General features: G+C 46.9%; 1 protein-coding gene across 1 annotated transcript in view; it reads left to right on the forward strand.

Annotated features, from left to right (window-relative positions):
• ADCY5 (adenylate cyclase 5) overlaps positions 1-26,739 on the forward strand; it is a 307,462-nt gene extending 280,723 nt beyond the window's left edge. Inside the window, exons 13-21 of the mRNA XM_019480224.2 lie at positions 8,660-8,776; positions 10,335-10,499; positions 12,019-12,194; positions 16,395-16,421; positions 17,644-17,776; positions 20,188-20,451; positions 20,815-21,019; positions 22,132-22,256; positions 24,239-26,739. Of these exons, the coding sequence (XP_019335769.2) occupies positions 8,660-8,776; positions 10,335-10,499; positions 12,019-12,194; positions 16,395-16,421; positions 17,644-17,776; positions 20,188-20,451; positions 20,815-21,019; positions 22,132-22,256; positions 24,239-24,367 (1,341 nt within the window). The 3' untranslated portion in view covers positions 24,368-26,739. The remainder of the gene's footprint in view (positions 1-8,659; positions 8,777-10,334; positions 10,500-12,018; positions 12,195-16,394; positions 16,422-17,643; positions 17,777-20,187; positions 20,452-20,814; positions 21,020-22,131; positions 22,257-24,238) is intronic.
• The last annotated feature ends 306 nt before the right edge of the window (positions 26,740-27,045 follow it).

Genomic DNA, 27,045 nt, shown 5'->3' on the forward strand with positions numbered 1-27,045 from the left:
GGTTTTCATTTAAAATGGACTGTTCCCAGTGAACCCCAAAAGGCTCAGACTATGTTAATACTCAAAGCTCAGGCTAGCTCGCTGAAACTTTCCCTAAGGTTTGCGACTGCGTTGAGGGAACCTCAGTCAAAAACGATCTGTTCTCTTTGACTGCACATGTTGGGACTATTTGGAGGCCAATCATCCTTTTGTTAGTTGATGTTAAAGTTTACAAGCTACAGAGGAGAGTCTGAATGGGCAGGCGGGTCCCTCTGAACCAGGATACGGTGCCCAGAGCCTTATTAAACTTTTACGTGTATCCATTTTAAATTAAGGTTCAGCACATCTCTGGATGCCACGACTGTGTGCAGCGCTCTGTGAGTAACGCTCCAGTGCGAGCCAGCCTAGCAAGGGCTGCTGGCTGCGGTGACAAAGTGCTGCAAACGCAGCGCAGCGCTGTGACATATTTGTACGGCGGTGGCAGGGAGCAGCAGTGCTCCATCACAACACCAGCCAGCAAGAGCCAAAGCTGCTGCAGCACCGGCCTCCCTCTAGACCAGCAGCCTTTGCAGCATTACAGCACCAGCTCAAGCAAACCTGGTTTGTGGCCTTTGGGTCTGGCTCGTTCTTGATTTGATTTGAACCGGCAGAGAGATTTCCCATGCGTTGGCTTGGATGGGCTGATATTTGCCCAGGCTGACAGCAATACTAGCTTCTCTGGTTTCGTTCAAAGGCTCTTCCCTTTTTTTTTGTATGTTCCTGTCCTGAACTAATAATGCATTAGAAATGCACATGGGATTCTTCTGTGTCTCCATGACCCTGTGGGAAGGCTGCTCTGTTTGCTGCTTTTTGCCTTGACTTCCTAAGGTCCCATAAGAGGAGCTCTTTCCAATGGTGGCTGCCACTGCTGGTTTTAGTTGAGGCCTCCTGCCCTGACCAGATTATCTGCTTGGCTTGCAACAGTGGAAGGCAGAGTAGAAACATACCTTATAGACTAACTAAATAAGAAACATATAGAGCACAAGCTCATATGAGCTTGAGTTCACTTGGTCAGATGTTGTGAAAGGACAGCATAGAGCGGTGCATAAAGTGGAGGGGGTGATTTTGAACGCAGAAGATGGAGAGGGAGAGGGGGGAGGAGGAGGAATGGGGAGACAAGCAGGCAAGCAAACAACCCATAGGGACAACGGGGTCACAGAGCCTCATCCAGGTACCAGGATAAGAGTCTGTGGTCCCTGTTGAAATCACACTTAACACAATCCAGCCTGCAGATGATTTCTTCTTCGGCAATTTCCCATTCAGTTTTGCTGCCTGAGAACAACAATCCTGAGGTCAGCAATGCAATGTTCGGGGAGGCTCAGGTTTTCTGACACGGGCTCTGTGCCTTTCTGCAGCTGATGTCAGATCAGCGTTTGTTCATTCTTGCATGTAGTGATCGCCCTGTCCGATGTAGACAGCAGATGGGCCTTGTAAACTGGTGATGGCATATACGATGTTGGCCGAGGCCCAGGTGAATGAATCTGGGATGCTACGCTCCTTGAAACACGTCTGTATGGGGGTAAATAGGCAGATGTAGTTCTGGAGTCTGGGTTTTGGCTTAAGACAGGGGTATTAAATGTGGCTAGGATCGGACCTACAGACTGGCCCTGCATGCAGCCTGGGTCCTGGAAGGGCTGGAGCAGACTCTGCGTGCAGCATAATCCTGCTCTGCCCCCCGTGGCCATGCTGCATGCGGTGGCTGCTCCAGGACATGCCACTAGATCCAGCATGGAGCGGATGTGAACTGGAGCAGGCACCACATGCAGCGTGCGGGGCCATCTGGTGCTGCCTGTGGGTCAACTCGCAGACCCTCGAGCAGCACCAGGGGCCAGATGCTAGGGCTCCATGGGCCGGATGCAGCCTGTAGACAGTATGTTTGATACCCCTGGCTTAAAAAGAAAGGCTGACTACCTTCTTTTGGGGGTTTCTGTGTTAAGTATGGCGTGCTGTATTTTGCATGGGGGGGTGGTTATTGTTGGTACTAGAGGGATTCGTTTTAGTCGATGCCTGCACGCAGAATGGCAGTGTGAGTCCATCGGGTAGGTACAATTTATTCCACACACAAGAAGCGAGGGAGGCGATATCCCTGGCATTCCTGGTGCGACTATCCAGCTGATTGAGCATGAGGTTAATTAGGTCTCTTTGCTGTGCTGTTAGATGGTAAGTGGTCCGATCCCCTTTTTTCCCTCCTGTTGCACGTGAAAACACTTTGCCTTTCCCTTTTTTTGGCCTCCTCATTCTGGCTTTGACAATTGCCAGCAGGCTTTTTCCGAACAACTTAATTATGTTTCATTTTTTGCTGTCATTATTATCGTCCTGCACTATGAAATTCTCCATGGACTGGAAGCTGATCCTGGAGTCACAGGCCCAGCCAACTTGGCTGTCCAAGTTCCTCCAGATATAATAAACAAGGGACTTCTAGTTCCTTGCTGTGCTGTTCCATGAAGATTTGGCCACCACAAGTTGGTGTTTCTTCCCATTAAAGCCTAGTTTCTGTAAGGTCATGGGAACCAGGGTCTTCTCTTAAATACACTGCTGACAAGCATCTGTTTAGCTCCTAACTTAACAAGTCACATGTCTCCTGAAGCTCCCTCACTCGTTCTGCATGCGTTGCACTGTGGTATTCAATTTCTTGGGCGTTTGCTGGACATGAATATGAGAGAGGCCAAACTGTACCTTGGAGCTGGAGTTTTGATAGTGCAGCTGGTATAAATAACTTTGACAGACCCATTCCACACCTTCTCCTCCCAAACTTGGGTCCTAAAGTAAATTTTCATTTTGTGGATCTTTCCTTGTAAAGGGAGAAAAATAAAATCCACACAGTGAATTGTAAACTGCACTTTGTTTTTATGGAATAATAAAACACCCAATAATAAGCCAAAGAAATGGACTCACAGCTCTCAATCGCCTCTAGATATTGACTTTGACGCCAGGCCTTGTAATTTGAGTCAGAATGACCAGAAGTATTGTATTGCAGGTTGAAAATTAGAATTTAGAGAGGTTGGTTTTTATTCATTTTGCAACATAGATCAGAAATTGCACCCTCATTGCCAACTTTTCACGTCCACAAAGTATGTTAAAAAGATGGTACGTGTAAGTATTGCTAACTGTCTCTGATCAAGTAGAATAAAGCTTTCGCCTGCATATGACTGACCTAGACAGATTGGAGGATTGGGCCAAAAGAAATCTCATGAGGTTCAACAAGGACAAGTGCAAAGTCCTGCACTTAGGAGGGAACAGTCCCATGCAGCGGTGCAGGCTGGGGCTGACGGGCTAACCAGCAGCTCTGCAGAAAAGGACCTGTGGGGTACAGTGGACAATAATCTGAATAGGAGCCAGCAGTGTGCCCTCGTTGCCAAGAAGGTGAATGGCATACTGGGCTACATTGGTAGGTGCAATGCCAGCAGGTCGAGGGAAGTGATTATTTCACTATTCTACACTGGGGAGGCCACATCTAGAGTACTGTCTAGTTTTGGGCCCCCCACTATAGAAAGGATGTGGACAAGCTGGAGAGAGTCCAGAGGAGAACAACAAAAATGGTTCAGGGGCTGGGGCACATGACTTGAGGAAAGGCTGAGGGAACTGGGTTTATTTAGTCTGCAGAAGAGGAGACTGAAGGGGGATTTAATAGCAGCCTTCAACTCCCTGCAGCGGGGTTGCAAAGAGGGTGGAGCTGGACTGTTCTCAGCGGTGGCAGAACAAGGAGCAATGGGCTCAAGTTGCAGCAAGGAAGGTTTAGGTTGGATATTAGGAAAAATGTTCTCACTAGGAGGGTGGTGAAGCACTGGAACAAGTTACCCAGGGAGGTGGTGGAAGCTCCATCCCTGGAGGTTTTCAAGACCCGGTTAGACAAAGCCTTGACTGGGATGATGTAGTTGGGGCTGGTCCTGCTTTGGGCAGGGAGGTGGACTAGATGCGACCTCCTGAGGACCCTTCCAACCCAAATCTTCTATGATATGATTTGTCCTGGTACAACCCAGTCTAACTCCACTGTATCAGTAAAATTCTCTGTAACCATGACCCTTTTGTTCTAGCTTTGCCCTGCTTTCCTGTGGGTCAGTATTCCTGGGGTGCCTTGAGAGCCTTTCAAGGGTGCCGTGGGATGCTACACTGTTAGGTGGGCAAACATGATTCAGAGGATAAACCCCGAGGTTTCAGACAGGAATCCACAGTATTAAAAACATTTGGACCTCCTGTGGTCTTTCTGAGCTCTTTGCAATAGAAGAATTGCTAAACTATTTTTGTGTAGTCAACAAGTGAAAACTAGGAGCTGGTATTTTCTGAGGGTGCCTTGAGTCTCCCAAGGGGTGCCTCAGATCTAAAAAGGTTGAGAAATACTGCTGTAGATTTGGCTTTTAAACTGAATGTTACTTGTACAACACGGGGTCAGTGATTCTCAACCCCCATGGGGGCCACAAGGCCCTTTCAGGGGTGATGCACTGTTGTTGCAGAGAAGGCAGTACGCCCAAGCAAGCGGCAGTACAGCAGGTGGAGGGGACCTAGACGGGGTGCATGAGAGTGTCCACTGGGTCTAAGAAACACTGGCCTAGGCCAAAATCCTGACTAGCTACGTCTGTGGGAGGCTGCACTGCATGTCAGTGCTATCCCTGCGCCCACTGTGTTCCCCGGGGGTAAAGCAGCACTGCTTCAGACTCCAGTGCCGCTTGTCCAGCCGGATAGGCCCCTGCCCTTCTCCCAGCATGTCGGGCGGGCAGCCTGGCATGCCAGGACCAGGTGGGCTGGCACTGGCCCTGCGAAGCAGGGGAGCCACCTGGGCTCCCCCCAGCGCCTCAGGCACTGGTGGAGGCTGTGGCATAGCCCCCCTTTCCTCACTTGCCTAGCTCTGTGGCTCAGCCGTGCCAAAGCTGCCCCCAGCTCGGCCATGTCATCTTCCCGTTCTCAACAACTCCACGGTCAAATCTGAGACTCGGGGAGGCCGAGCGAAGCAGATGTCTGCAGCTGTATAATGGGGAAGTTTCCACGGCGCTTGTTGCTTCCCCCTTATCCAGTTTAAATGAGAATGGATTAAATTCTCAGAAAATCCATCCTGCTTTCCTCCCTCACAGCAGCTTTCATGGCATGTGGATTTGGGAGCCCAACCAAACCCTTCCCGACAGGACATGTAAGGGAGGCTTCACTGGTGTATACTATGCCTTTGCATTAAACCCTCACCATTGCTTCTCCGGTCTCCATTTAGACCCAAGGTGAAACAAAATGAATGGTATTTAATAGCAGGGACCAAAGTGTGAAATAGCAAGAGGTTTAACTGGGTTTTCACTCTTCCTTTTTTTGCTGCTTTTATTACAACATAAGTGGCTGTTACTGTACAGTCAGGTTTGTAAAGGAAGCCTTGTTCGGTGATTAGGGCACAGGCTTGAACGTCACACTGGGATTAATGGACCAGTTCTGTCTGTCGCAGATCTCTGGCCCATCGTAGCTTCTCGGCCTCCGTTTCATTACCTGTAAAGTAGAGGTGATAATGCTTACCACGCCCATTATAACTCTAATTTGCTGCATTTAGAAAGTCTTTATTTTTTATCCTCCATTTTTTCCACAATGTATTTTATTTGATGTCAGCTGTTCCTCATTTTGCAGAGAACTGAGAAGGGGAGTAGACAAATGTAACAACTGTATCTGCATCAAAAGGTCTTGATATCATCCTTTGCATCCTACCTGTTACATCTGCCTGCTTTGTAGTTGTAACCAAACTATTGTAACCTGAACCCTGTTTCATTCAGGGTTAAACTCGTGTGCATTGCTATAGGAGCCAGCAGACATAACTATTACATTGGCACGGCCGAGGTGTGCTCCTGAGTGACAGCTCCTTTCCTCTTTCAGAGCGATTAAAAGTTGCATCTGTCCATAGCCAAGATGTGTGCAAAGAAAGCATGTTTGTTACTAGAGTTTCTAGCTCGAGTTTCTTCATCAAAGCGTTTTGTTCGGTGTCCCAGGATTGGTTTGAAGTTGATCCCATGTAAGAAGGGCTGCAGGCATCATACTCTTGTAGCCGAAGCATAAGACTGGGAGCCAGGGAGAAGCGATGAATTCTGATCCATGTTCTGCCACTGTTTCCTGAATAGATTTGGGTAAGCGCTTTATCTCTACATGTCCTGCTGAACCATGGGGTAACTCCTGGCCGTTATCTCAGTTTCTCTTTTTGTCAAGTGAGAACAGTTCTCATCTTGATCACTTTAGAGAACTGCTATGGGAGTTAATTTAGTGTGTGTACAGCCCTTGGACGAGTGAAGCCAAGCCCTAAGTGCTTCTTCTTATTAAGCTGTACTTGTTAAATAAAGAATTGCTACAGCTCCTTCAGTAATGATGAGTGGAAATCCTCTGCTAATTCCCCTGTTTCCTCCTCTGAGATTTTTCCTTCTTTTTCCCCCCGAGAGAAATGCATTTTGCAAATATGGCTGCTTCTTTCCAGTTTAGCTTCTTAAAAACTCCACTGATGATTCGGGCTGAATATTGAAACACCATTTAATTCAAAAAAGCACCCTCATTAGACTTCTAGATGCTAGAGCAAAATTCTTGGTTTCTGGTTCTTTTCTCGTCCTACTTAAGTATAAATCAGGAGCAGCCACCTTAAGGCCCATGGACGTTCACCAGGGCGTAGAGCATATAGTGATGCCATAAATCTTAATTCAGTGTAGATGTTTTTGGTGTTCTTCTAGCCACTAGAGTTTAAAGGCTGTATTGCTCCACACGCCCAACTCCAAGTGATGTTGATGCACGCTGTATCCACAAGTCCAGGAACCTCGTGGGTCCAAGTGGAGGGGTTTTTCATGCCCTGTTGTCATCTTCCTCCAGAGACCCTGCCTCCAAAAGCACCTGGGTTGAAAATGAATTCAGCTCTTCAGCCCATCTCTCCAATCTTGCACCGAACTGAGGTCGCAGGGCCTGACGTTTCAGTTCAGATATCATAGGTTCTGCCATAGCAAAAGCTTCAGTTGCAGATTAGTTAGAAATCTGCAAACTGATGGAGTTTCCATCCAGTTCAAAAGCTGAGGAATTGAGTTGTGGGATATGGATGTGCAATACCAAACCAGAAAAAAAAAGATGCGATAGACACCATCTTGGCCAGCAAACCACAGGCTGAACCATGTTGCTCTAGAGTTGAACATGAGTCTCTACCAGCTTGACCTTGGGACCTTGGCTCTGAATTGTCTGCAGTGCCTAGAACTGCCGTATTAACAGGGCCGTGTCATTTCTGCAAAGCAATCTTGTAAATAAAGAAATGAAATTACCCGCTGGAGTTGTGGATGTCGTAGGACCTTGTAGCAGAGGCAGTGGGTCATTCAGTGCATGCGTCTGTTCAGTGAGAATTTGGCAGGACCCTGTGCCCTTCTGACCCGTCTCCCCTTCATACGTGGGCAGCACTCCTTTCCCTGCTGGGAGGTAGGTTAAATAGTTGTGTGCTGGAAGCAGATGGAATAACCTCTTTCAAAAAGCACAGCACCATCGCAGATGCCCTCTCCTCTCTGTAAAAGTCCCCAGCTAATCCATGTTCCCACCATTCAAATGATTTTATAAATACGTGGTGGGACTGCTGTAAGGGGAAGCAGGTCGCCAGCAAAACGTTGCTCCTCTGAAGATGCAAGGATGAAGGATAAAAGGGAGAAGCAGGAGTTGCAAAGGATGCTCTGTGCACAGTTGCATTGCAGTGCAGGATCACTGTGCTGGTGGATTCCTACCGTCTCTAGTGGCTTGGCTGGTAGTGCAGCGTGCTGATGCAGAGAAGGGTTTGGAGCTAGATCAGCAGCCTTTTTGTTTAGCCCTGAAGTGCTGATGGTTGGGAGCGTTGCAGAAACGATGCTTTTCAGTCCGTGGGGAAGGTGGATAATTTTTAGGCCTCTCCTAACATCTGAGTTCAAGAGGAGTCTCTCATCTCCTCTGCTGCTGTGAGCTTTGTGCCATGGGGTAGTGAACAAATGGAGGTAGGAATGGGCATAGACAACTGGGGAAACAAATGGTTCAATAAACAGCAAATTTTCCTAACCCTGTAGGACTGGCCTAGCAGCACAGACCGTGCTTCATGCTGCAGGGAGGCCTCTGGCAATGTTGCTTTTCTGGAAGATGGGTGGCCAGGGGAAGTCTGCTCAAGGGAGACATTCACTGTAAATCTTTCCAATCTAAATACCATGCAACACTTGGGGAGCCACCCATGCTGAAGGTGCCCTGGTAGTAGTCAAGTGGTTAATTGTATAAAGAAGATGATCCAGTAGCTTAATTGTGAGAAGAGAGCTGGAAAGCAAGTGAGGAGAGAGAAGATCCTGTGATCTAAAGGCACAGTTTACCTTTGTAAAGTGTCTGTGTGGTCTGCACCCTGTCCTGGGATACCAGGGACTTTGCACCCCCAGCCTTTTTTTTTTTCAGGAGCTAGAAGCTGTGAGCTGTCTGTGTTAGCTCTCGGTTAGCTCATCTACCCAGACAGGATAGCCACGTTTTTCTGGCTTGGACAAACTTGTTTTTAGCCAGATTTGACAAGTCCACGGGCCAGGCTGCCACAGTGCAGTCATGTTAATGAATACTTCCTTCTTCCAAAAAACACAGGGTCCTTGATCCTAAGCCAGCGTTGCCCCTTTGACAGGGGGACATGAGGTTTCACTGCGACCTGACATACTCTTTATCTCACATTCAGCTGTTCCCAGCTCCACTCCAGACTCTCTCAAGGAAGATTGTTCAGTCCAGGACCAACAGCACCTTAGTCGGGGTCTGTGCCATTATTTTGGTATTTCTGTCAGCGTTCGTCAACATGGTACGTGGATTTTTGTTTCCCTCACCTCTTTACTCTTTTCCCCCGTGTTGCCTTCATTATTGATCCTGCCCGGCTGGCGTGCTGCATCCATGACCAAACAATTAACCTCGCAGTCACGTACGCCAGCGTCCCGTGTGACAGCGGGAAGACGACACTTCCTGCTGGTCCACGATCATAGTGAAACTGGAGCTATCCAGACACCTCCCTGGCGTCCTGCCTGGCCAGCTCTGGTTTTGCTTCTGTGCATGTTCACTTTCCTTCCCGGTCAGGTCTTCGTTCGCCTGCGCTACCAGCCTGTTCCCCTGCGAGTGACATCTACCCCAGCACAAAGGGCTAGCACAAGGCTTATGCATCACTTTAACTCCCACTACGTCCCTGTTTTGAGTGAGACTGAAGTGTTGTGTAGGCTTTGCGCTGGCCTTCTGCACAGCGTTGAGCTTCATGCTGAGTGTAATAATCACTTAAGAGATTGGAAAGATTTTGCTTTAAGTGACACATTTGGGCTTTTTTGCATCCCAGGAATACAGACCTGTGCTAATTTCAGTGTCAAAGAACGAAGTGAATGTTCTTAATCGTCTAGTACTTGTGTTTCTTAGTTTGCTGGCTACATTTGTTTTTAAAGTGTAACTCAATATTCTGCACCCATCTCAGGGGTTTTGGAGAGAAACGCTGGTTCTGCTTTGAAGCTCTGGGCTGGGAGCTGGATTTAAGTTGTGTTGTTCACACTCGCGCAGCCCCCCACAGCCTTGGTGTGCCGTTAAAAAGTGCCAAGTCACACCAGCTCTCCCCAAGCTCAGTGAAAATGCTGAGTCCTCAGCACTTCTGAGAAATGTGCCTGCACATATCGCTGTGCCTCTGTTTCCCCATCTGACAGAGGGAGATAAACATGGTCACTTCGGCTGGAGAAGGGCACTGTTATGGTTAGTTTGCAGGCCTGTTTTTGCAAGAGGCTGAGCTATGGGTGTGGGATTAGGTGCCAGTACCATAATGATGAACTTGTGTGGGATTGTGGGTGATCCCCACTTCACAGATGTAGACCCTTAGTCCCAGGCAGTGTGCATCACCACCTGGAGTGCCTGGCCCTCTTGCCATTGCTAGCTGTTCTAACAATGAATTAGCCACGGACTGGTACAAACTCAAATCTTAATCAGGCCAGCCACAGAGAAGGCTGGGTGGAAATCTGCTGGTTTCTTGCTTTGTGGCAAGTCAGCAGCTAGGGCCTTTGAGCCTCTGTGTAAAAGCCTTTCCCATGGAAGAGACTCCTGCAGTAGCCTTTGTGAGGTTATTAGCAAGGAGAGACCATCAGCGCATCCCTTTTTTTCAATGCAGTAATTGCTACCAAGTGTAAATACAACAGTAACTGCATGGATAAGCAGCTTTATTATGAAAACTGGGGCACGGAATATATCCCGGTAATTTTTGTGTCGCGCGTTGTATAACCCTCCACACCATCCTTCAAGGGGCTTTTCAATTTTTGCAGGTTGCTTTTTTTCCCTATCTGTGCCTTTGTTCCCCCCCACCACACACATACATAAATGCAATTGTTATGTTTTCCCAGTTCATGTGCAACACCGTGGATCTCATCAGCTGTGTGGCCACCGAGTACAATGTCACACCAAACCACGTGAACGTCTGCCTCATCAGCAACTCATCTTTCAACTTCAGCCTGGGCACCTTGCAGGGATTTTGTGATGGCTCCCTGCCCAACTGCAACTTCCCTGAGGTATTGCTTGAAAGAAGTATTTGCAGGCTACAGAGGTTTTAGACCTTGCTGTGATCTGTGCTCAGTCCCACATGCTAATATAAATCTCAGTGAAGCAGGAGGATACCGATTGCTACAGGAGTCGTCACATGCATTTCTTATTGAGTGGTGCAGAATCGACGAGGGGTCAATATTCATAGACTCAGTGTGTCAAGTTATATGCATAAATCCATAGCGAGGCAGCTAAATAAGTGGACTGATTTTTTGATAGCACTCGCAGCTCTGATTGAAGTCAGTGGGATGCGGTGATGCTCTGTCTATCAAGCCACAGCTGTTAGGCATGCACATCAACCCGGAAAATTCCTTGACACTTGAGTAAGTGATAGGCTTTTATAATTGCTGGATCCAGCCGCTTAGAGCCATGCTGTTATGACCTGATTTGCCAAAGTGCCAAAAAGCAACGTGCATGATACTAGGGATTTCAGAAGATGAGGGCACTCAGCACCTTTGAAGTCATTATGTACATAGGTGAAGTTTTAAGAGCCTAATTGTAGGCAGCCAGTTTGCAAGCTTTGGCTTGCTTGAATTCTGACTTTCTTTGGGTCACCAGGTGTGAGCTGTGGCTGGAAACAACACAGCCAGCTTGAGAGGGACTGAGCTGTCTGATTCAGAAACGCAAATCCTGTCTCTTTAGAGCCATTTTTCGGGTTGCTCACATCGTGCAATGAGTATTTTTCATGCAGCTGAACAGTTCTGTGCCTGAAATCTCTGCCTTTAGGGCAGCTGATCAAGACACTTCTGTGAGTTTTTAGGTCACCACCATAATATTTTCCACCGGGTGGGGGGTGGGGGGAGAGAAAAACCTGTGGCGCTGGCAGCCTCTCTATCAACGTCTTGGATTTCCTGGAATGATTCATGTCTCCGATAGCTTCAAGCCCAGTTATTTCAAGGGGCTATTGAGGCACTCTCACCACCCAGTGGGAGCCGTATGCTGGTCCCCTGCAAGTCCACGTGGACTTTGCCAACGTCTGTCTGTAGAAATTGAAATTACCAAGGGCCACGGTCCGTCTCCACTTCTGGGCTCAGAGACTAGAAATGCTCTCCAGGTTTTTCACACCAAGCCACAGCCTTGAGGTCTCAACTCCTTCTGGGTCTTGGTGTTTCGTCAGCAGGAACGCCAAGCCCTGATCCCGCTGACGGGGCCCATCGGTCATGGCAGCCATCATCCACAGAGGGGACATTTCCAAAACTGGCTGCTGACGTTGGCTCCTCACCTGAGACTCCAGGGGCCCATCTGACCAGGGTGTCTGCACCCATGGCCTCACGCAGACCCCTGATGTTGTGAAAGTTTAACAGAGAGCAGAGTTTGGCCGTGACTTACTAGGCTTAATTATTAATGGGATTTAGTAACGGTATCCTGGGTGACCAAATATCTTGGCCCCCAGCCTACAGATTCATTTAGCTCAAGTACCTGGTGTCCTAAGTCCTAAGACTTATCTTTCTCTTGTGTTTTTTCCCCCCCTTTTTTGTCTTTCTGCAGTATTTTACCTACAGTGTCTTACTGAGTCTCCTGGCCTGCTCTGTGTTCCTTCAGATCAGCTGCATCGGGAAACTGATCCTCATGCTAATCATTGAATTTATCTACGTTCTCATTGTGGAGGTTCCCGGGGTGAACCTCTTCGACAATGCCGATCTTCTGGTCACTGCGAATGCCTAGTAAGCGTGCTTTCCTTTTACTAAATTAACTCCCCTCCCACCCCCCTGTTCCCCCGTGGTTTAAATGATGTGACTTCACTGTGTCATGAGGAAGATTTGTATTCAGGGACCACAGTATTGGAGACAGAGGAACTGTGCAGGCAACACGAGTTCTCATAAATTAAGGCGTAATTAACTTATGGAAAGGTTGTACAGGCACACAGTGCAGCCAGGTTCAACAAGGGACTAGATCTATTAATGGCTATTAAATAGAACCGATGGAAATGCTTTCTCTGGCATCTCAGTACCAGTGATGGTGGATGTATGGGAGCAGATACTGTAGATATACCCAGTTCAGTGCTTTCCCTCTAAAGCATCCACTCCTGTCACTGATGGAGACAGGACACAGGGCTAGATATGGACCAGTTGTCTGACCCAGTATGGCACTATTTGCGGTCTCCATCAGTGTTGCTAGTCTTCACCTGATGGACATCTAATACTTGGAAACGGCAGTTCTCCTGGAGATGAAATTTGGCTCCTGGGTGACGGATCAAAGCGTGGAGTCTTTTTCTTGGCATGGGGCTGCTGTTAGTCATTCTGATTGCAAGATGTTTTTAGTTTTTTGGCATACAGCAGACCAGATCCATTTTCTGTTAGGCACCTATATAAGGCACAAGCATCTAAGCGTGGTCCTGTTTCACCCTGGTTGAATACCTGAAAAACCATGAATGCAAAAGCAAGAGTGGATCCTCCTCTTCCTTGCAGATTTTTGTGACTTAGTCATAACAGGAAGGCATGGGACGAAAGTACAGTTTTCAGGGATTCGAGTAGGGTGGAATAGGATTGCACTAGGGTGCCTGAGTGCCATTTGGATGATTAACATGTGGAATAGGGTCTGGCCCCTCTATCAACACACTCATGCCTACCTTGGAAAATGTAAATATTCAATAATCATTGGTAAAGGTGGAGGCTGAGTTTCACCTCTAAAAAGTTGCTTTAAATCCAGCTTTGGTTGGCATTAATTTAAAAGAATTACTGTTGTCTGACATCTGTTTATTGATCATCCGGTCGCTGCTGGACAGGCAGCCACAACTCCGAAATCAGCACCGCGAGTGGCACTAGCAACTTCAGCCAAGACTGAATGGGACTTGTAGCGCCCCCGGGGTTACAAGAAACAATGGCCACAAGCTAGCAGAGAGCAGATTTAGATTGGACATTAGGAAGAACTTCTTCACAGTTCGAGTGGCCAAGGTGTGGAACGGGCTCCCAAGGGAGGTGGTGCTCTCCCCTACCCTGGGGGTCTTCAAGAGGAGGTTAGATGAGTATCTAGCTGGGGTCATCTAGACCCAGCACTCTTTCCTGCTTATGCAGGGGGTCGGACTCGATGATCTATTGAGGTCCCTTCCGACCCTAACATCTATGAATCTATGGGACTGTCCAGCCATCTCTTTCCCCAGGGAAGTAGCTCAGTCCCTGATTTGCAGCATAGGGCTTGCAGTAATGCAGCTGACCTCTCCCCTCCTTCCATTTCCCCTGTAACTCACTTAAGGAAATCAGAGGCTCACAACAGAGGTACAAACCCCCCACACACTCTCTACACATTACATGACAGATTCCCTTCTTTTATTAGGGTCTGTCTTAATTATTTCTGTGTATCATGCCATCATGGAGGTAAGTAGCCCATGCGGTTTCAAGCCTTTCTCGATGCCCGTTGATTGCTGCGAGTTGCACATGCTCAGTTTTTGGAAAGTTCCTAATCCCTTTAATTAGCGTCCCCACGATTTTGTGGTTTTATGGGTTCTCCTTACATTTCCAGTAGAATACTTTAAATTATTTTGCTAGCACAAGCAAAGGGAGCTGTTGTGGGAGCCAAATGGAACTTGTATTGCTTCTGACTTTTACTTTTTAGTAAAAGTGCTGTCTTTTCCCCTCTTCTAAGGGGAAAAAAAATTGCTAAATAGCTTCATCTGTTGGAAGAAAAAATATAAAATGTAATTATAAAAAAAGCCTTCTACCCCAAGCCTCGTCCTGTTCCTGTAAATCTAGCACTAAGACAGATTGCAGCACTTACAAGTGTCATTTACCTCACTACTCCGAGTCAGTAATAAGGTGATGGAAATCAGCAGGTTTTCCCAGAAAGTCCTTTCTGTGCTGCTGTATGCTCTCATTAAATGATTTTTAGTTGCACTAAAAGCTCAGGACACAGCTAATGCCCAAAACGTGGCAGTCCATTTGTGCCTTGTGGGAAACGGGAGGTCAGCATACAGCCCAGCAGAGATGTACCTGTTTGTCCAGCTGACATGCAGAACTCGTCCCTGTGTTACTTTAATTGAACGCCTGTCGTAGCTACATAATAACTGTCTCCTCTGCAGCCACTGCAGCACCGTATCTAATTAGCAGTTAGGGAGATGTCACTTTGCACTTCTGTGTGTAAACTAAGCAAGCAGAAGCCAATTGTAATACATTGTTAGTCACTAGATGTGACTACAATGACACACGAGCAGCATGACAGCTGAATTGTACTCAGAAGTCCAAAGATGCTGTCATGTAAGCCTCCTCTTGTAGGCAGGACATAAATATACATTATAAATACTAGGTTAAGAGGGACCAGTATAATTATCTACATATGATTTTAGCAGAGGCCAAAGAACTGACCCTATCATTTCCTCATTAAGCCCATAATGCCTGTCTGAGCTAGAGAATATCTTTTAGAAAGGCCTGATGTAGACTGCAAGGGATGGAGAATACGATGTTCCTAGGGAGTTGTGCTGAAACCATCCTCATCGGTAAACGTTGACGCTTTATGTCTAGCTTGAATTTGTTTAGTGTCTCCCATCCTGTAGACCTCGTTATGCTGCTGCCTCCTTGATGAAAGAGCCATCTGCTCTCCGAGATCTCTGACCCACGTTGGAGCAACCTTTTAATGCAAATACATTGTGCAGCAAGCGGTTGCTGCTGCTATTCACCAGACCTTGACTGCTGTTTCCCTGCATGCCACAGTTGCATTGCGGACGTGCATTTTTAGATCAGAGATGGGAGTGGCTTTTGTCAAAGTTCCCAGTTCACACTCTCACGTAGATAAATGCAACCTTTTTGCTGTCGCTGGGTTAGTAATGTGGGTGGCCAAGATGTCTCATAATGATGAATGTGCAGGGTAGATCTGTAACTCACAGGAGGAAACCAGCACTCAGCATAGCAGAAAATCTTATGGAAGCAATTGTATCAGGGAGCTAAAGGTATTTTTCCACTAGGCTTTGTACCCAGTTTGATTTTGGTGGATCCTCTGTCTACTTCTATAGTATGTGATCAAGGAGACTAAGAAGAACATTGAAACATTGCCAAATAATATAGTTCATAGTTATTCCAAGATGCTCTCTGAAACCTCAGGACAAGGATCTGCTATCCTGTTTGCCAATAAAGCACCATATACACTAAAGAAAGACAACATAATAATCATTGTCGATGCTTATTTATTTCCATTTAAATAGTTAAAAGATGGCTATCAATGGTCCTACACACCCGCATGTTCCATTTATGCTACAGCAGCATTGAACAACCAATCAGACCAGAGCTCTAGAAAGCCACTTCTTGCCAAAAACTTCTTTCTCACTCTTTCATTACGGGAAGCATGCCCTTGGGCCTGCCCAATAGCTCTGCTTTTTGGCCGCGTGCCCAGGTGAGAAGTAGCCGTGCAGATTTATACCTGAATTGGCCCTTAAGGTTTGCGTAAAAGGAGAACGTCGCCTTCTTACCTACGTGTGCGTAGTGCTGTAAGGAAGGCAGAGCAGCAGGTCCTGCCAAAGGGGATCAGAGTGGCATTTTAAGTGGGTTTGGGTCTTGGCTTGTGGCATGCCAGCCAAAAACCTTAGCCCCCACTGGTCTAAAAGCTGGTTTTGCCTGCCATCTTCCACTGAATTTAAAATCCCACTTGATCCTCTGAAAGTTCACTCGCAGGGATCTTTAAACATAAAACGTGAATGTAGCTCGCACCCTTCCTGACTCTGCGGGAAAATATTACAGTGGTGTCCCTGCACACCCTGGAGTGAACTATTGACCGTTCGGGAGAAATCCTCGTTCAAAGGGCTGTAGCACCACACAGTGTTAACCTGCAAAACTGTAGAGATGTTGCTCAGTGATGTTATAAAAGGACTTGTGTTACTCCTGAGATCAACCCAAAACATGCACCTGAAATGTCTGATTTTTTTTTTTTCCCCTCCCCAGTGTGTCCTCGAATGCAACGTCGTCATGGTAAGTCACCTTGTTTAAATATTTTATGCCAAAAGCTGCCTTTTTAAGACGTTCACAGAGTACAGCAGTACTAGCATGTCACCAAGAGCAAAGGTTTCTTTTCCTCGTCGGTTCTGTGATTGAACACGGTTCGGCATAGACGGCGTCTACCCAGCGACAGGGGGTGGCTGGCCAATTTCGCGGGGCTGGCCGCCATTTCTGCGGTCTGATTGTGGCAGGGCCCTCCAATGCTTCTGATTGGCTGATAGGCCCTGGTGGTCCCGCCCCTCACTGCTGATTGTTTGAGAGCTGTCCACTATACAGCCCCACCACTTGCCACTGATTGGCTGCTAGGGCTGTCGGTCATGCGGTGCAGCTCCTCACTGCCAATTGGGGGTGGGGCCACACAGTAGGCAGCCCTCTCAGCCAATGAGGGGGGATGTGGCAGCCATCTTGGGCTCCCCTTTGTGGCAGCAGCTGCCCTCCCCCCCGGCCGACTCCACGGCTGGGCTGCAGCGCCATTTTATTTTTTGTAAGTTGTTTTTTCCGTGGATTTCCAAGCAGTGCGGGATTTCACGATTTCCGCAACGTCACAATTTCAGTAGGTCCATAAGCATAGATAAAGGGTGCTGAACGGTGCCCAGACGTGCTCCGCTCCAGAACACAATGCTGTCAAAAGGATGATGGCAACTAGTTATAGGTCCAGGTTGTAGATCTGATTTTGATATAAAAGTGTAAGATTTTATTAATCAGTTTTGTATTTTGACAGTCAAACACAGATTATTTTTCTAAGGGTAGAAACAGTATAAAACTCCCTAGATATATTGTGAATAATTATAAATGGAAGCCAGGAAACGAGTACACATTGACCACATGCAAACGTAGCACGGTCTTCTAGTTTCATTGACTGTCCGGGAGCAAAGGATACATAAATAGTGCCGCATAAACAAGATTTTAAGTTATTTCCCCATTGTCTCAATAGTTTTAGAGCAGATAATGGGCATCCATATAAAAGAACAGCTTTTATATTTAAAATCCTTTGTCAGGTGTTTAATTTCATTTCCAGTTTCACTTATCAGATTCGACAGCCGTCACCAGCAGCAATGGCGAGTTTTGTTCTGTGTTTTGGCAAATGGCACTTAGAAAAAAGAAAAAGCTGGGTTGCTTCAATGTGAGAAATGTTCTTCCAGGTTACACCCTGGAACATGATAGTCATAAGGTGTCATCCTACTCTTGACTGCAGCTCTCCAGCAATGGTGAGAGTGGCGATGAAGATCGTGACCCCGGTCGTCATAACTGTGTTCGTCTTGGCGTTATATCTGCATGCCCAGCAGGTGGAATCCACAGCAAGGCTCGACTTCCTGTGGAAACTTCAGGTGAGCGGTGGTGTGTGCGCGTCTGTCACACTTTGCATTAAAGGCCTGACGATACCAGTGCCAAGAGAGCCAGCGCAATAAAATGTCCGGGTATTTGACCTGATTGTGGCTGTCCGTCAGATACTCCAACGTACTCCCCAGTTCGATGACATCTTTCACTCCAGAGTCTAAAAGCACTTGGCGTACCTAATCCTCTGGACCGCGGTGCTACCGTGTTTTACAGCAGGCTGAACGGAGGTGCAGGGAGGCAAGGGGACTCGGCAAAGGTCACAGACCAAGCGCTCCACGTTTTCTGTAGTGCTGTTGCTGGATTCTGTGCTGTTGCTGTGGTCCTGCCTGCTGCAGGTTTCGTAGCTGGCTAATGCGGGCAGGAGCCTGCACCCCTGCTGCAGCCCTTCTCCGTCTGGGCGCACAGGGCAGCTGCACCTGTGCTGTGGCACTCTGGAGAGCTGCTGCTCTAATAGGCGTATTACCCTCTCTCTCTTGCTCAGGTCCTAGTCCCTTCGGACACAAGGCACCACACTGACAATGTGCCCATTTAAACCATGTGGTTAGTGAATGCCCTTCTGGATCGTACATAAATACTATCATCTTGATCTTACCAAAGATGGAGCAAGCAAAGATGTCAGGTGACTTGCCCATGGCTACTTGATGCTCCATGCCAAAGCCAGGATTCTTCAGGTGCTTCTCCAGATGGGTCAAAGTGTTTTCCATGTCCCTGTTTTTGTCATACCCAGAAGCACCACGTTGCAGAAGTGGCCCTCTGCATAAATGGAGAAGGCCAGATAGAAGTCCTGATGTCCAGAGGAGACATGCGGGGCAGCCCTTCGGTGCTCCTGTGAAGGAGGGTGGTTACGTACAGTTAGCCTTGCCAGTTGCATTTGCTACCTGCACAGATTTTTTTCCCCTTGTTCAGAAATGTTGAGAATTATGTAAAAATGGGGGTGGGGGAGAGGTTGTTAGCACACAGTAGAGAGGAGAAAGATGCAATGCATGCACATCTGAGTCTGTCCTCCAGCCAATAAATCAAAAGTAGCTCCACTGTAGTCAGTGGATTTCAGTTGGTGCAACACTGGCACTAATTAAGTCTGCAAACAGAACTTGGAGAGATCCCCAAAGAGCAATTATCTGGGAAGCCGGATTATTGCAGCGAGCTTGTACTTTCATTTACTCAGCAGGACCTATGGAAGAACCTCCATCTAAGCGTGCTGGTTCTAACAGTATCTAAATCCATCCACATAGGACCAGTATCCAGAAACAAAATACCCTCTTCTCTACCCTTCATTCCCAAACCTGGTTTCATTTCACCGAAACTGGAAAGCTTCTGTCACCTGGGAAAATGATAGACTTTGCAGGCTGAACTGGAAGTCACTAGCTGCAGGCTGTGGCTGGCCAGAGCAGGCCGGGGTGCAGGTTGCAGTCCACAGGCAAGGACCCGTCTCGCACTGCAGTAACGTTGAAGAGGGTTGCTGAGAGTGTAGGACAAACTGGAGTGCTGGACTCAACGAATCCCTTTTTCTGTGAGCTCGCTTTTCGTGAGCATCAAGATGTATGGGCAGATGTTGTGCAAATTGCATTTCCTTTGATTTAGGAGTTTTCTGCAGGGAGACGGTGTTGTAATGCCACTTGCTGCTCGGACTTGAACAACTGCGTCCTGACTGCTCTCCTTTGCACTGGGCTGCGAGAAGAGTTGCACGTTCTCAGTTTGGCAGGCTTTTGAAACCAAGCGTGCTGGGATGGAGATGGGCTTTGGGTCCAGAGAAATAAACTTCAACCCAAATTTTTTAAATTTGACCAACAGAGTGTCCTGAAACAGGGCAGAGTGGGATACCCACCCAGCCCTGGTAATGGGCACCCCTCTGCCTCCATTCTGCTGCATACCCCTGGCTTCCCCATCCCCTCCCTCAGTGCAGGCCCCATCCAAAGCACCTAACACCACTTCGCGTCCCACACATGCACATCTTTGTGCCTCCGGCAAACTTCTTCCATCTCCATCTCCCCTCACAGGCCTCCCAATCGCACATCTCGGGAACCTCGCGCCCCTTCCCTCCTCCGCTCCCCACCACCCACTTCGGTTTCCCCCTCTAGCCCTGAGACCAGCGAGGAGAAGCAATGCTGGTGATGCGTAATTACAGCTACGCCAGTGAGAGTATTTTACATTGCTTTGCGTAGGAATGATGCATGTGGTGTGGGAGTGAGAAACCAGGCCACACCTTGTCGTCAGATTGTTCTGGGACTAAACGACACAATCCTGCGAGGTGGGAGTAGGCTGGAAATGATGGACCCCGGTTGCTCTGAAGCATTTCTGAAGTGCATTTGTGTTCTGGGGTTTTTGTAAGCTCGTTTTCAGTTTTCTGCCCCCCAAAGCCCAGACCAGGATGACCAATACAGCTGTCTCTCTTCTGCCTTAGGCCACTGAAGAGAAAGAGGAAATGGAGGAGCTGCAGGCCTACAACAGACGCCTCCTCCACAATATCTTGCCAAAGGACGTGGCAGCCCATTTCCTGGCGCAGGAGCGGCGAAACGATGAGCTCTATTACCAGTCCTGCGAGTGCGTGGCCGTCATGTTCGCCTCCATCAGCAACTTCTCGGAGTTCTACGTGGAGCTGGAGGCCAACAACGAAGGGGTGGAGTGTCTGCGGCTCCTCAACGAAATCATTGCGGACTTTGATGAAGTGAGTCGCGGGAAGTGCAGCCTTTCGTCTTCCTTGAGTTCAGCTGCCTGAGCAAAGAGGATCTGTGTGTGCTTCTTTTTTGTTGCTCCAAAGGAGAAGGGGAAAAACCCACATTTTTGAATTGGTCTTATTTTAAAGTCACGTTCTCTTCCTTGCCCCGTTTCACCACTGCAAATAATCCCCTTCCTTCCGCTGCATTTATCAATTCTGATCCCATTTTTTTTTCTGCCATGGAAAGCTTTGATGGCAGCAGTGATTCACAGTGGCTGTGCCTTACTGTAGGGCTGAGTTCCAGTGACGTCTTGGGTAGCACAGAATAGCTTGCGTCTTATTGAGTATCTTTGTTCTGCTCTTGTGACACAGATAATAAGTGAGGACCAGTTCCGACAGCTGGAGAAGATCAAAACCATTGGCAGTACGTACATGGCTGCTTCAGGCCTCAATGACTCCACCTACGACAAGGTGGGGAAATCGCACATCAAGGCTCTGGCTGACTTTGCCATGAGGTTAATGGACCAAATGAAGTACATTAATGAGCATTCGTTCAACAACTTTCAGATGAAAATAGGTAATGTAATGAGTTTTACTTTACCTAGATAAACATTAAACAAGACCTTGACTAGTTTCAATTACTCCAACCTGCAGTGATGGAAGAGTACTTGCGATTGCTGTATCTGCACAGCAGTCTTAATCCAGTTCTTTGAGAGCAAGTGTTCACATGGCAGAAGCCACAAGTAGATCTCGCACAACTTGGCTTCATTATATAGGCAGCAAAGAGGGTTTTAACCAAAAAGTGGTCTCACCACATCAAGGCTGAAGGATGTTGGGGCAATGTTGGGAGCCGTGCACTTAGTGCCCATGATACAACTTTTATGGGCAATAGGCCCAAATCTACCTCTGCCGCTAGATGGCTAAGTAGCACTGTCATAGCAAAGTGGACTCTAGAGGCTGCTCTGGGCAGTGCCTCACCCATAGGCTGGTGATTGAATATTTTTCTGGGGAGTGGGAGATGTAGGGTCAAACGTCATCAGGGACGCAGGGCACCTAAAACCCATGTCTTTTCTCCTACTCCCTAGGGAAGTGCCCTAACACCTAGGGTGTTGGGCTGAAAGGTGGGAGAACTGCTTCCGCCATCCAGCCCTAGGCATGGTTTTTCTGAGATTGGTGTTTCAGAGACTTCAGTTTACCTACCTACCGGAGCAGAATAGGCTCTTAAGAGCACAGGTGGCAGGAGTGGGCCTTTCGGAAAGGCCCAGAGAGTCCGGGGGGCGGGTTGGATTTAAGTCTTATATTATCTACATGCTACTTCCCCATCAGAATGGGATCCAGGTTTGGCCACAGCCTTTATTCACAAGGCCTGTCATTCAGTCACCTCTTCTGAGCACTAAACTCTGACAAAGCATGAGACAAAGACCCCAAAAGAGATGGGAAAGAGCATGAGAAGACTTCTCAATGTGCTTGTGTGCTAGGGAAGTCTTGTGGGCTCTGTGGGTGCTAAGAGCCAGACCATATATACTGCACAGCTAGAAACAGTCCAGGGGGCCTTATGAATTATCCCTAGCTGTATAACGGGAAATGCAAACCTCAAGACTTTCACGTGGTCTGATAAAACAGCCTGCTCAGGTAGCCGAGTGGACAGAGAATGGACCTGGAGCACTGGGATTTTTTCTCTATTTGTAGGTCTCAACATTGGCCCGGTGGTAGCTGGGGTGATAGGAGCACGCAAACCTCAGTACGACATCTGGGGGAACACGGTGAACGTAGCCAGCCGAATGGACAGCACAGGTGTGCCTGACAGGATTCAGGTGAGTTTGGATTAACTTCAGATACCTATAGTATTACCCTGTGCTGTATCTCACGTGATTTCAAACCTAATCAAAGATCAAGTCTCGCTCTTTGCCATCCCTTTATGCCAAGCCTTTGGACATTACCAGCAGGGATTTTTGCTCGAGGACAAGACTGGAGCTTAAAATGGTAACTCTGACTCTGTCCCGAGTTCTGCCTTTAAATGGGGGGGGGGCAGCAACTTCCGGGGGAATCGTGAGGGTTGGTATTAAAGTACTCAAGGAGGGAAAATGGTAAGCTCCTGCATGCCTGTGCTGTGGTGCCAGACAAAGGAGAGAGAAACTCTTCTTTTCCCTTGGGAGCAGGGTGTGGGTTGGGATCTATCCCCCCGAGAGCCTCCTCCGAAAGAGCTGCAAGGAAAAGCCTTGGAGGTATTTTGGTGCACAAGAACTTGATTTACACACGTTTCTGTAGCTGCCATTACCTGCCATAGGAGCATCTTTAGGAAACTCAGCTGTCTCCATTTGTCATGGTGAAGCCAGGTATAGTGTAAGGATGGGATACACTGTTCCTGTGCAACTGCACCAGAAACCCAGATAGGCGTGAAAGTTTATCTGGAGAAACAGTGAGCAGTTTTCAGATTAATGCCATCTTTCTTATTTTAATCAAGCCCCTTGTTCTATGTTCTGACAGTGACCTTTTCCAGTGATTCATTTCCATTGTCACATGGCGCATACGGTCCTGTTTCCTCTAGGAGTCGATGCCACGGTTGTGTATCATCATTCCTTATGCCGCATGAAGGAGTTGTTCAAATAGAGCAACTGATGCTGAACCCAAGTGGGGAGGCCATGTTGCTCTTCCCCACAATTAAGCTGTCAGTTAAGTGGGTCAATATTTATCCGATACCTTTTAAACGGAGAATATCAGAGCTATTTTCTTGCTAGTTAAACAAATCAGCATAGTGACTTTCCAGTTGTTTGAAGGTAAAACTGGAAACAAATACCCAGAGAATACACCTGGCATGATAAAAGACCCTGCAAGGAACAGTTGTGCACGGGCACAGACTTTAACGGGGTTTGACAGCTTTAAGTTTTCAAGGTGACCATGTTTTGGTGCATTTGTTGAGTACACGAGCACGGCATGGACAATACAACACTTGTCTTTCTGAGATCCGCTGCTTTTCTCTATCGGATCCTGCTAACGACATCCCTTGCAGTAACCTGTGGGAAATGGGAGCTCAGTGGGAAGTTGCAGGAGGCTGCGCTAGATCAGCTCGTGTGCTTAAAAATGTCACGCGTCTCAGATGACAGCTGCGTTCCTTGCTTTCTTTCACCCATCTGAGCTCCTGGTGTGTTTCCAGTTTGATTCAGTTAGTTTCTAGTTTCCTGAGAAATGACATAAGCACCGAGGGGCCAAGATTTTTGTGGGCGATCTCTTTTATCAGCCTAAAAGCCTGGTTGGGATAAATTTAGACAAGCTTTCAGGTATCACAGTACCCTTCCTGAAAGCTTGTCTGAATCTCTTCCAACTGTGTGGTTTGTCCAGTAAGATATTCACGGAAATCCATGCCTCTCACTTATTTCCTGGACCATCACGGCTACACCACCACTTCAACACTGTTAAGAGACAAGCATATTATCTGAATTTGCCACACAGCTACCCTCCTGAGTCCAGCTAAGGCACTGTCACCTGCTAAGCCATTCTTTTGGATGGTCAGGTGTAATTCTTAGGGCTGCAAACGACCTTTGTCACACGGAGGCCCCTTGTAGCAGAGTCCTCCCTCGGGTAACATCCCCTCCCGCTTCCAGAGGTCTCAGCCCCCTTTGCAGAATAGCCGATGCACCTGCTTCAACCTCGTTCTTCTCGGCTCGCGTTGGGTTGGTAAGTAACCACCTCGACTACGAGGTGGTCGATACGAGGGGACTCGAGGAAACGTTGCAGCCTACATGAATGGTCACGTGGATTGCTGCGATAGTGTAATCCAGCTTTTTGTCCTTCGCAGGTAACCACAGACCTGTACCAGGTTTTAGCAGCCAACAACTATCAGCTGGAATGCCGAGGGGTCATTAAGGTCAAAGGGAAAGGAGAAATGACCACCTATTTCCTTAATGAAGGGCCACCAATCAGTTAGCAGCAGCTGTGACATGACTTTAAAAAGGGGATTTGCCGCAAAATTGAGCACGACTCGCTGAAGAATTACTTTGTTAGCAGTGGACCTAAAAACACAGGGCAGCTGATTATTCTTTTTTTTTTTTCACACAATGACTTGAGAGCTGGAGTTTGCCTGCGCACCACGCAAGGCAGCAGGAGCAGAAGCAAACGCTGGGGACGCGGAAGCGCTGAACTGACCAAAGAAGGACTGCACGGATGAGACAGGAATTCAAGATTGTGAAATGAGGCTGCTACGCAGGACATGAGAAGATATTTAAGTATTTATTGACACTACACAGAATTGTACTTGGTTGGAGGAATGTATGATTCACTACAAAGCATTATTTTGGAAAGGTTTTGCACCCCACCCATTTCCATCCCATACTGTCAGCTATTTGAAGTGTACTGGTCTTTTATCAGCTGTTTTGAATGGGCTTTTCAAACGACACGTGATACCCACTGTTGCTACACACAAAAGGCCATTTTGAACGGCGTTGGTAGCGTTCTTGGTTTGAAAAGAGACCTCATCGTCTAGCAACTGTCCCTCCGTCCTCTTACGTGGCTTAGAGACGTCACCAAAAGGAAGGGGAAGCTCGAGATGAGGACACGTGGCTCTATCGACCTGTTAATGAAATCAAAAAGTCTTCTGAGCTCTTCTTCAGTTTATATCAATTTACATAAGAAAGACTAAGAGGTAAACGAGAGACGGTTTGGCGCGGGGGGGAGGGAACCCTGATACCTGTCCTTTCTTTTGTATCCTTTATTTTGTAATATTGAAAACACGGAGATCTAACAGATATACCAAATGCTATATTTTGTAAATTATATATATTAGGCTGTCCACACCAGGGTGTGTTGGGATGTGTAAATAACGTGTAGAAACGTATAACATTATTTTCTGAACACAGACTTGGCAGTTTTCAGATTAGTAGTATACAATCAAACAACGGCGGATGAGGTTCCAGGCTGACTCGGAAGCATTTTTGAGAGAAAATTAAGAAAAACCTACAACCCTAATGAAGAGGAAAATATCCAAGTACAATAAACAATACAAATCCTTGTTCAGTGCAGCATTCATAATGAAGTTGGGGCGAAAGAGTGCAGTGATTGGAAATAAAGTGCATGATAAGTGCCAGTCAGGAGTGGTAGGAAGTCTGACGCAAAGGAACAAAAATCAGATCATTTTAACTTTTTCTTCTATTTTTTTGTCATAGCAGCTATTAACAGACTCCTGTCAAGGGGTGGCTAAAAGACTGCAACTGCCATTGGACATCAGAGACTGTGTACTGCATTGCTGGGTTGACTACCTTGTAGTAGACACTTAATTGAATTGGTGACTCATGTTTATTTTCAATTTTAAGAGTTAAGGGATTTTATCTTTTAGAAATGAGATTATAATGGATAATTTGTGTGTGGATTCAGGAGACCTTTAAATATAGTGACACAGATATTGTGTTCGACATCCCCCTGTCATAAGAGGGGTATATGAATAATCATTGTTATGATTTATGTACCTTTTTTAACTATTAAAAGAAAAAAACCCTGGCTATTTTATTAAAAAAAAAAGGAGAAAAGCACTTAAAAAACTGTATTTTTTATATTCTACTAGGGGAGAGTTTTGCTATTGAATTTGGCTCTCACTAAAATGACTCAAATGTTTTGACACTGAATAAAGTTCTTTTCAACTCTTCTCAGGGGAAAATTATTGTAGTACTAACAACTTAATGATTGCACTATGGTGGTGATTTATAAAGTAGGGACTTCATCTTATTTTTCCTACTTTACATCAAGAATAGGTTCAAATCCATGAGCCTGTCCCTAATTAATTTGCCATTTTGCTCAGCGTGTAGCATCAAGCCATTTAAACTTGAGCTTAAATGGCACCTCCCCGTTCCTTCCCCTTCCACTAGGAAACATTCTTGAAAAGTATAGTATATCGACTCCTGTAAAACTGCCAAGTCTGCCCTTGTACTATACTTTTGCTCCTTTACGTTCTTTCTGATTTGCAAAATACTTTTAATTCCATTGCACTATTATGCCTTCCTTCCCCTCCCACCCTCCCGTCACTCACCGAGTTTCATTAACTTCACTACCTACATTCATTTTAGGTTTGCTTTCTACTTTACAAAGTCTGTATTTCGATCGGTTCGCTGATCCACTTTTATGCAGCTGTGTTTGATATTTCAAGTCCCAAGTATCTCTGGCTGTGGTTGTTGACAGTGTGTCATGATCATTTCAAGGGGTATACATACACTCGATTCTGGATCTTGCAAAAATTGAAACAGTTATGATTTCCCATGGAAATTGAAATCTATTTAAGTAATTTAACTACATTAAACACTGTTTCACTGGTACTGTCTCTTTGTTTTCTTTAAAATGCAGCTGGCTAGCAAAGAGCTGGAGCATGTCATCAGAAATATAACGTACTTATGTGGTGTAACTAAACTCTTACGAACTACGTGCGGTGCAAAAAAAATGCAGCGTAGTGCTTGAAGGAAATGGTGTGACCAGCTGCACGATCCGGGCTACCTGCTGTGAAGCACTTGAAGTACAGATCCTTTCATTCCTATTTGCGCTGCGACCTCCCCAGCTCCCCGTTGCGTGCGACTTCAGGAAAATTCAAGTACATTTGAGGAATTCTTGTGTCTGGCACGTTTA

Source organism: Alligator mississippiensis, chromosome 4 (assembly GCF_030867095.1).
Source record: "Alligator mississippiensis isolate rAllMis1 chromosome 4, rAllMis1, whole genome shotgun sequence".
Taxonomy (NCBI): Eukaryota; Metazoa; Chordata; order Crocodylia; family Alligatoridae; genus Alligator; species Alligator mississippiensis.